Source organism: Phalaenopsis equestris, unplaced genomic scaffold (genome assembly GCF_001263595.1).
Source record: "Phalaenopsis equestris unplaced genomic scaffold, ASM126359v1 Scaffold000271, whole genome shotgun sequence".
NCBI lineage: Eukaryota > Viridiplantae > Streptophyta > Magnoliopsida > Asparagales > Orchidaceae > Phalaenopsis > Phalaenopsis equestris.
Window position 1 is genome coordinate 420,178 of NW_018164713.1, and position 10,457 is coordinate 430,634.

The window sequence follows — 10,457 nt, forward strand, 5'->3', positions numbered from 1 at the left end:
TTATAAACGTTATCTCTTCTAACGCTTATCATTAATCATTTAATTAACTTGAAAATTTGGTTTAAAATAATTGTGAGCTAAATGAGCTAGTGGACTGATACTCATAAGCCATAGTAATATAAGATAAAATGAGACAATATGCACACAGTAAAATTTTTAATAAATCAATAAAAATATTTGATGTTATTTAAAGAACCTTTTCATTTCAATAACATATCAATATCATCCTATATTTGTAAGTCATAGGATCACCGTTTAAAGTTTATGTAAATAAAAACACATCCATATCAATATCCTTTTCCATACACGTGCATGAATACCTTAGTGTTCCCTCATTAGTACCATCAATGAGTGATTTCATCATAGTTAGTCATGTTATAAATGCATCCAACATAAACATATCGTTCATGTATTCATCGTATTCAATTCAACATAATATATAAAACATACACCAAATTCATGAGAGTAACTATAACATTCATAACAAGGTGACCGATAAAGGAAAAATCTCAAGAATATTAAAATATGTACAAGTGTCATTAAGTGCAAAATTGTTGAGAAGAATTAAATTATTACTATTTAAAAGTACGAGTACTCACCATGACAAATGATTTTTTCTTTAATCTGTCTTAACTTTGACACTTTTAGAATTTAAGCCTAGAATAAACGTGGGTATTAATTTATTATTTTAATAAAATATTTAATTTATATTGTTTAAGTGTTAAATTTTTATTGTTATTCTTTGCGTAATCACACTATATTTTCTTTTAAATATATTGCGTCGCAGCAGGTCCTTACCTCGTTGCGAAGAATAGGGTTGGGGATCGCCTCGATCGCCTCATTCATCACCTCGTCGTGCTCACAGAAGACGGGAAGGGGATTCGTAGTAGGTCGTCGCTTCGCCATGCTCGAAGAAGAGGGTAGGGTCTCGCGCCGATCGCCTTGTCACCCCATCTACACGCGCACACTGACATCTTCTCTCCTTTGCAGACATTGCTCAACAGTTTCTTTCTCTTTTTTTTGTGTCTGCTGCTTCGATGGCCACTTTTCCTCCCTCGAATCTGTACCCAGGCAAAGAATCCTTTATTGTGGTGCTTGATAAGTGTCTAGACTCTGAGAAGACTGTCGATCATGTGGTGTTTCCTCAGATCTATCATGATTCTCTTGAAGGGAAAACCACTGTCTGTTTGTTAAGAGGGCTTGTAGGAAGGGTGGTAAGACCGTTCGTATTTTTTCAGACCTCAAAGTCTAAACTCTGGTTAAAAAATGCAAATTAACGCTCATTGGGAAATTTCAGTTAGGACATCTCAAAATGAAGGCTATTCAGAAAGTTTTTGAGGATCTCAAACTTGTAGGACAATGGAAGGTGGGTCTCTTTGATGAGAAACATGTGATGATACAATAGACTATGCTAGGATTTTCGACAGGAAATACCTCACTATTGAAGGAAAAACTATGAAGTTGCTCAAGTGGTTTCCTGAATTTAATCTAAATCAAGAATCACCTACAGTACCAATATGGTTTAAGTTACCTAAGCTTAAGTTGCATTTTTTCAACCATCAGGTCATTTATTCCATTGGGGCCATACTTGGGAGACCAATGAAATTGACATACCCGCTTTTAATCTCACTAGGCCTTCTGTTGCCAGGATTCTTGTGGAGAGATATATCACATTACCTGACATTGAAGAAATTTGGCTTGACACTGCACATAATGGGTACTGTCAACAGATTGTCATGTAATAAAGATCATATTATTGCACCAATTGTAAGATGTTTGGAAACACTGGAAAAATATTTCAGACTCTATCCTAATTTGAGACCCCAACCTCAAGTACCTCACCTAACTACTCAAGAAGCACCTATTCCACCGGCTGATATGGTGTAAACTTTAACTGGAAGGGATATTGCCACTGATTTTGCCGTAGAGAAGCACCCCTCACTACCTCAACCCCCTCATATTGCTCAAAATGAGGATACTCCCTTTTTGGTGACAGATGATGCTCTATGTGCTATGAAAACAATTATTGCTGATGTTGAGGGCCCTCAAACCTTGGCGAAGTGCCAAGTTCAAGGTGTGCAACAGGTAGAAATTGCCCCCATTGATGACCAACTCAATGATAAGTTGAGACAACCATTGGAAGAAGTTTGGCAAGTTTACAAAACCAGGAAGAGAAAAAAAAAACTAAATGATCCCAAGAATTTACAGGAGGATGCTTCACTCGTTTTGGGTAGAAGCCCTCATTACAGTTTGGTGTTTGACTCCCTCTCTAAAACCAGGGAGAGAGGAAGACCCACTCACCATGATTAAGCTCGCTGGTGGAATTCTGATACTTCACCCCAAACGTGAAGCCTCCTTTCTAGAGGTTTTTATCTGTTTGGGAAGATTGTCCAACTTTTTTGGGGTATACTTGTAATGTTTGGTTATCTTTTTGAGTCTTGTATGTCTTGTGAGTGAGTTTCTAGCAATCGCTCACTAAAACCTTTGAATCTTCTTCTTATCAATGAATTTTTTATTTTCGCGGAATATATATATTTATTTAAATGACTATTTTTGTTATTATAAAATCAAATAACCTAATTAAAGCTTACCTCATCGGTCGAACAAAAGTTTCTTCCTCCCTTTATGCTCGACTCTGATCCACAACACATGAAAGCTTGGCTTTAGCTCCCTCTCGTTGGAACTCAATCGTTCTTCCTCAGCGACGCTTCTTTCTCTCTTCTTCTAAGCCCTTACTCGCAGACGCACAACTCCTTGCTCGACTCCGTCCTACAATAGGAGTCGACGCCATCCTCTCCACTGCTCGAGCTCGACGCTGATACTTCTCTAGCCTCCTCTTCGTCGGATGGGACATCTCCCACATTATCCTCTCTGCATACCACTCGACTCTCAACTAAGTGATCCTTGCCTTGGCTGCCTAGTTTGTCGCGTAGGCATTCAATCCCTGTGTTTCCTGTCCTTGTCTTTGGCTTCCCGACTCTTCGCTTCGGTTCTCACTGACGTTCGACTATTCGATTCTTCTTTCGATAGATCAAACAAAATATTACAATATTCCCCACTTATAAAAATGTCGTCATTGAAATTTATAAACTTATTTCAAGCCATTTATGATTAAGCAAATAAAAAATTAGCTATTCATAAATTTTATGATGAAAACTAGGGGTCATTCATTAAGATCAATATGATTGAAAACTCGATATAAGGAGACTCAAGGTTTATTTGGATAATGATATTGAAACATGGAAGTATGTTAGGAAAATAACCTATATATATAAGTAAACGCAAAACTCATCAGACCTCATCATCGTCAACAGTAGTAGGTTCTTCAGGCTCACTATGAGTAAGGAAATATACTCGAGGTCGAACATGTCGTCTTAGTTGACCTTAAGTAAAAGTTGAAGCTATACTCTTATTTTATTCTACCCACCTGTAATCTTCTGTGAATGGGCTCTATTGATTTTTTATCTTCAGCGCTCTTTTGGCCAAGAGATGGACAATGCCTTGCTCAATGACTAGGTTGACTACAACAATAACAAATGTTAGAGCCCATCAAGCATTCACCTTTATGTGTACATTAAGCATTCACATTGGGCACAAGCAACTACTGTACCCTAAATCGTACCTTTGCTACCTTCACCCAAATGTTCCTTGGACTTCCTTCCATTGGATCCTTCTAAATGATCTAAATGTTCACCTTCACATTATTCTTCCTCTTGTGCATCTCCTTACGCTTTTGAGTAAGTTGATAGTCGATCTCCACCTTCTATCTCGTTCCACTAATATCGAATATCCATCGATCCCTAAATGTACTAACGACTGTTCGATCGAATCCTTTAATCCCAAAAGAAATTGATGGCACTTTTTTTCTAAATTAGCTATTAACTGTGGTGTATACCTCGACAGTGCAGTGAATTCTGCTTCATACTACATGATTGACTTATCTCATTGCCTCAACTTGATGAACTTGTTTTGCATCTTTCGTCAAGCTGATAGGGGTACGAACCACACTCCAAAAGGTCCACGAACTCCTCCTAACTTATCATCCTGTTGGGTATATCCTTTAACCTATCTTGACAATGCTAATTTCACCATCTTTCGGCTTCTCCATCCAAGACAAATGTCGTCAACGATATTCTTCTTTCATCCGGATAAACCATGCTATATAATATTTTCTCTATCCTCATTAACCAGTTTAGCGCTTCAATTTGGTCTTCAGTTTCCTTGAACAAATGTGGATACAGATCTTGAAATATCTTCAAGTACTTATCCACAATGACTGTATCACTTTTGATAGGCTGCGTTTTGGACTTCTGAATCAGCTGAGTCATCGCTGCCATCATTTGGGTGAGGATATTCATGTTCACATTTATCGTATGTTGTATTTCTTCATTTTCTATTAGATTCTCTTCTTCTATAATTTCGATTGTATCGTTATGCCTGAATGAATAATAATTTTTACTTTGAGTTAACTTAATTTTTTTATAATTATTCTATTGATTTTTTTCATCAAGATTTCATTAATTATTCATAAACCATGTGCTTTGATACCACTTTTGTCACGACCCAACTCGGTGCTTAAAATAAACAAAGACGAGAATAGACAGTCTGACGATGTGAATTAAATTTTCTATATTCAGTTACTATTTAAAATATAAAAGAATCATGATCGAAATAAATTTAAACAATATATATAAAATTATCTCGTTGCCAGCTGTTCGCATTTTCTATAAATGTTATCTCGTCTAATATTCATCGTTAATTACTTGATTAATCTGAAAAATTAGTTTAAAATAACTGAGCTAAACAAACCAGCGAATACTCATAAACTACAATAATACAAGAGAAATAAAAGTAATATGCATGCCATTCACGCTTTTAATAAATCAATAAAAAACATTTGATTTTGTTCCAAGAACTTTTCTATATCAATTCATATAAATATCATTTTATATCTGTATAAGTTCACAAGAACATCGTCTAAAAATTATGTCAATTAAGACATATCAATATCAAATTTTTTTATTATACGTGCACGAGTATCTTAACTATCTCCCACTAATACCATCAAATGGTGACTCCTTCATGGTCAGTTATGTACATACAAGCATTCAACATAAACATATCATTCAAACATTCATCACATTCAATTCAACATACTGTATAAAATATATGCCAAATTCATGAAAGTACTATACCAATTATAACAATATGCCCGATAAAAAAAAGAAACTCAATCAGAATAAAGCATGTGCATGTGTTATTAACTGTAAAATAGTTGAGAAGAAACAAATTATTACTATATATTAAAAGTACGAGTATTCACTTTGATGACAAATGATTTGTTCTTGAATTTTACTTAACTTCGATCCTTCAAGAATTTGAGCCTACAGTAAACATGAATTTTAATTTATTATTTAATAAAATATTTACTTTATATTATTTAAGTGTTAAATTTCATTATTTTACCTTATGTAATCCTGCTAAATTTTTTATATATCACATTTTTATTTTTCTAATCATATATATATATATATATATATATATATCATTATTATTATTAAATCAAATAACCTAATTAAAGCTTACCTTATTAGTCGAACAAAAGTTTCTTCCTCCCTTGCACTCAACTTCGATCCAGAGTACACGAAAGCTCGGCTTCAACTCCCTTCCGTAGGAACTCGACCCTTCTTCCTCCTCAGCGACACTTCTTCCTCTCTTCTTCTTCTTCGTTGTTTGAAGCCCTTACTCGCAGATGCACAACTCCATCTTGCTCGAATAGTTCTTTCCGCTGCTCGACCTCGACGCTGATACTTCTCCAACCTCCTCCTCGCCGGTTCTGATACTTCTCCAGATGCACATCAATATAGAATCAAAGTATAGGACACTTACCTTGGGAATTAGTTAACGGATCTTGATTCATAAATTATTTGTGTAACTGTGATGTATTTTCAATAGCCTTATACAAATGTTTTGTCACAGTCAAACATTTATCAATATTGAAAAGAACCTTGTGTATCATGACAGGACAATCATACTGAAGTTGATAGACACTTTATCTCTGAAACAGTTAATGGGGCAATTAATCACTAAGCTACATTCTGACACACCAACAAGTTATTGATGTTTTCACCAAAGCTCCTCTTTTAAGCACATTCTCAGAGTTTAATACCAAGCTTGGTCTCTACAACATCTACGACCTAGCTTGAGGGGGAGTGTGGAAATTTTAGAAGTTTCGGGTGGTGATTCCTAGTATGGACCGTCCAACCATCCAAGATCTTATGAGAAATTTAATTGGAGATTAATTTGGAAACCTTTTGATTCATGTTTATCTCTTTTCTATTTATTTTTTTTATTTTTTTTTTTCAAAATTCTTTTATTTTCCAAATTTATGCTAGATATATTTTGTAAGTTTGTAAATTAGGAGAGATTGTTGTCCCTATATATATATATATATATATATGTACCTGACATATGAATGATAAAATTAGGCCATTTTCCTTTCCAAGTAGTTTCTATACATTTATACATGTAACACTCAAATTTTTAATATCACATCAAAAATAACACTAACATCCCTTACTAAAAGTGAAATATACTTTTTCATGCATAGGTTCAAACTAATGTGCTACATGTGTAAATATGAAATTTCATACTTGAGATGTAATTACCTAACAATTGTGTGCTGGGTATGTAAATTTCCCTTACGAGTTTTTTTTTTATTGGTTTGCATTTCCTGCAGATATGCAAGTTCTTTTTATGGTCCATTTCGTGAAGCTTTAGATTCAAATCCAAGATTTGGTGACAAGAAAACGTAAGTGTTTTTATAAATTTAATGTGGATTTATTTAGTTGTTCACCTACTTGCATGGGATCAACTGTTTGATTTGCTTGTTCAACAAAAGTTATCAGATGGATCCGGCAAACTATCGAGAAGCCATTATTGAAATGGAAGCTGATGATTCTGAAGGAGCTGATATTCTCTTGGTATTTATGGCCGATTTTGTAAATGTATCTTATCATTTGGTACTTCCCTTTGACATTTCAGCTTAGGCTAATTAAACTTTTGGCAGGTAAAACCTGGGCTACCATATTTGGATATAATTCGTCTTCTTCGAGATAATGCTTCTTTGCCAATTGCAGCCTACCAGGTAAAATTGCATTACAGCAAGTCTTCATTGCAACTGGCAATCATTAATTATTGCTTTAGATGGGAATCATAGGGCCACTTTTGCACTCTTCACCTATAAATTGCTTTTTCAATCAATATATTTCTTGCTGAAGGAATTGTGAAACTAAATGTAAATTTCTAGAAATCTAGGCTTGGTTTGAAAGTTTGCCAATTGATGATGCATTATCCTGCCGAAATAGTTTTAGATATATTCACGAAAGGGTCTCTGGTGTTTTTCTAGATCCTATTTTTATGTTAGCATTTATTGTTTTTCTATTTAGTATGTGATGATTCCAAGAATGTTATAGCTAATAAAGGATGGTAGATGGAATACTATGGATCTTATGGATAGCCTTGTTCTAATCTGGCTGAATTGGACAGCTTGGGTGGATCATTTATTTGAGTATGTTGGTCAAGTAATCTGTGTCACCCTTCAGTTGTGAATGGCAAGACATCTCATTAGCATGGGACATGATAAAATGATTTTATCTCAACTTGCAAGATAGATAGATCTCTTGAGCTTAGATTACGTAAGCAAGTTTTACATTTGATCATTAAAGGGAATCTAAAATAACAACTAATGAAAAGAAAATAAATTTACTAAATCTATGAAATTAATCTGGAACTTATACAACTCTAAACAAAGAACCGCTTATAAGAAATAAATGTTGAATCAATTAAATAACTATTTATGAAGAATTTGCTCTAGTTGTGGCAGTCCTAATCAATAAGCACTATATGTACAAAATATTAATTACAAAAGAATTCGTTAGGTAAACACAATACCTCATTTCTATTTATCGAAAGATCAAAAGCATAAATGATAATATATAGGGCATACAAGATGAACAACACGACTAATATGATAAGAATGCATAGTACTGTAACAATTATGATTATAATATTATATTAGAATGATGCTAAATGACAGTTTACTAAAAATATGTGTCTATTATATTATGATTCATAGTATGATGCTTTTAATGCATTTTCACAAGGAATCAATAGTAATCATTACCTATATGCCCGATCGATCTCTCTTTTACCTTAAATTAAAGGAAGATTTTCATTCACCAATGGAGTCCAATGACCCCTAATAGAGTGTTTACTCTATTGATTTGTCAACCCAACGAGCTAATCATATCAATAAAGAGGGTACTACTAATATTTGCACCAATCTCACATACGTATACATGTTTTATATATTATGTTATGAAGAAGTGCTGTAACAATTGTTTTGTTTTGTTAGCAATATGATCAACGTTTATATCATTTCAACATATTCTAATATTAGCATGATCAAGATTTGTCAGAGTCATTTTAGCCATGATAGCACATTTAAATTGAGTTGTACCATCACATGCTTTATTATGCCATTTATAATAATTATCAGGCAATGCTAACTGCACATCACATGACATAATGACATGATTCATAAAACTTTTGTGAATGTGTGAGGCATGATTGAACATGAAAGGTATGAATGATAATTTGTAAGATCAAAGATACAATGCTAGATTTGGACCAACTTGAAATTTTAAATAATAAAGGCGAGAGTCATCATGTACATACACCATGAGGAGGTGTGAAAACATTTTGTACTTTGCAATTCTTGAAGGAGGAACAAATTGGTAAGCAATTTTTATTTTATTTCATCAATTTCATCCAAAGGAGCAAGGAAGCAAGGATGAAGCCTTCCACTCTTGCCAATTCTCGCAAATCAGCACGTAGGTTAAATATTGAAAAAAATAAGATCTCTGACATAATATTTTTTTTTGAGCATTGGGTCAAATTATTTTCTCCGATGCTAACAAATTCATTCTTCCTATATATGAATCTTCTTGGCAACTTTATCAATGATGTCCTAATAGTTTCCTCTTGCCAATATCAAACCAACACAAAGAAGATGTATGTTTGATATTATATAGAGCCTTATATAGTACCATGTCAATGCTAGCTTAAAGACTATTATTATAAGTAAACTTCACAAAGTGGAAGTTAATCCTGTAGCTGCCTTTAAAGTTAATACTAGCTTTCAATAAATTAAAAAAAAGGTCTTAATAGAATTTTTTGAGGACCATCCATCAAGGATGAAAAGCCACACTAAATTATTAACTCTGAAGGTCTTTTATGCTTTCTTTTATAGTTTGGAAGTAAATCTTTCATTATAAACAAATATAATGATGATTTTTATCTTATGTTGTCAAATAATATTGCCCTTATCGATCCTTGCCAGTATGTATAGTGGCTGATACTATTTGATAGGTAGAAAGTTGTTTAGTGCAAATATTTTTATATAGGTAGAAAGTGAGCTTATATGTGAGTGCATAAATTGCTATCTAACCTACATAATGATCCATTTTAATAGTCTCCTCCAGTTTGGAATGACTAACATTCCAAAGATCTAATCTGGAGCCCTAACTATTTGATAAGGGTAAACACTTAAATATAGCTGTCACATCATTTTTCGTTCTAGACTACTTTTCTTTGTGGTCTTAATACATTTTAGCACTCCCTTGGTGAACATAATATAGAGTGATTTTCACTTTCTAATGTATCTTTATTAATGCTTTTGTCTGATTTAGAACATTTAGTTGATCTCTAAATCTCAGTTCACCTATTTGGTCGATAGCAAACTCGGGCTTTGTTGACCTCATTTTTAGTGAGGTCTAGTCTTCCTCTTAGGGTTTAGGATCTAGCCTTAGGGACCTCCCTTCGACCATCTTAGAACCTTAGAAATGGGACCCGCCTTGTTCTAGAAATTCAACCCACTTATGTCCCCTTCTGGAGTTTCGCGTGCGTGGTATGAACTTCTAGCACTTAGAAGGATGAAACCAACATGAGGAAACCCAAAAGGGATTCCCTATAGGACTTTCCTGAGCCTTAGCTGAGCCTTAGGGTGGCCTCGCACTCCCGCACACAAAACTTCGCAATTCGGAGAGTCGATTTCGCAATTCGGAGAGTCGGAGCGTCAAAACTTCGCAATTCGGAGAGTCGGAGCGTCCGATCACCACGATTCGCTTCGTCTGCACTGTTACCTGTCGAATGCTCGAATAAACCTTTTGAAGCGATCGATCGCGGGTCGAAATCTTGTAAAATTTGAATTTTGACGTGTTTTTGACCCGATTGTCGACGACGTCGTCTGAGCGACCCCGGATGACAAAACGGACTACACCGGCACGTCCAGAGCGTCAATTTTGCCTAGGGAGGACACCCATTTTGTTACGTCGCCGCGCGCGAGTAAATCGAATATAATTTAATATATATATATATATATATATATATTTATA

At 34.5% G+C, this 10,457-nt stretch overlaps 1 protein-coding gene across 1 annotated transcript in view; it reads left to right on the plus strand.

The window, feature by feature from the left end:
* The window catches only part of LOC110024717 (delta-aminolevulinic acid dehydratase, chloroplastic-like), a gene marked incomplete at its 5' end in the record, with an annotated part of 46,139 nt that overhangs the window by 22,633 nt on the left and 13,049 nt on the right, over positions 1-10,457 (plus strand). The window contains 3 exon segments of the mRNA XM_020724843.1: positions 6,740-6,811; positions 6,902-6,983; positions 7,070-7,147. Coding sequence (XP_020580502.1) covers positions 6,740-6,811; positions 6,902-6,983; positions 7,070-7,147 — 232 coding nt within the window.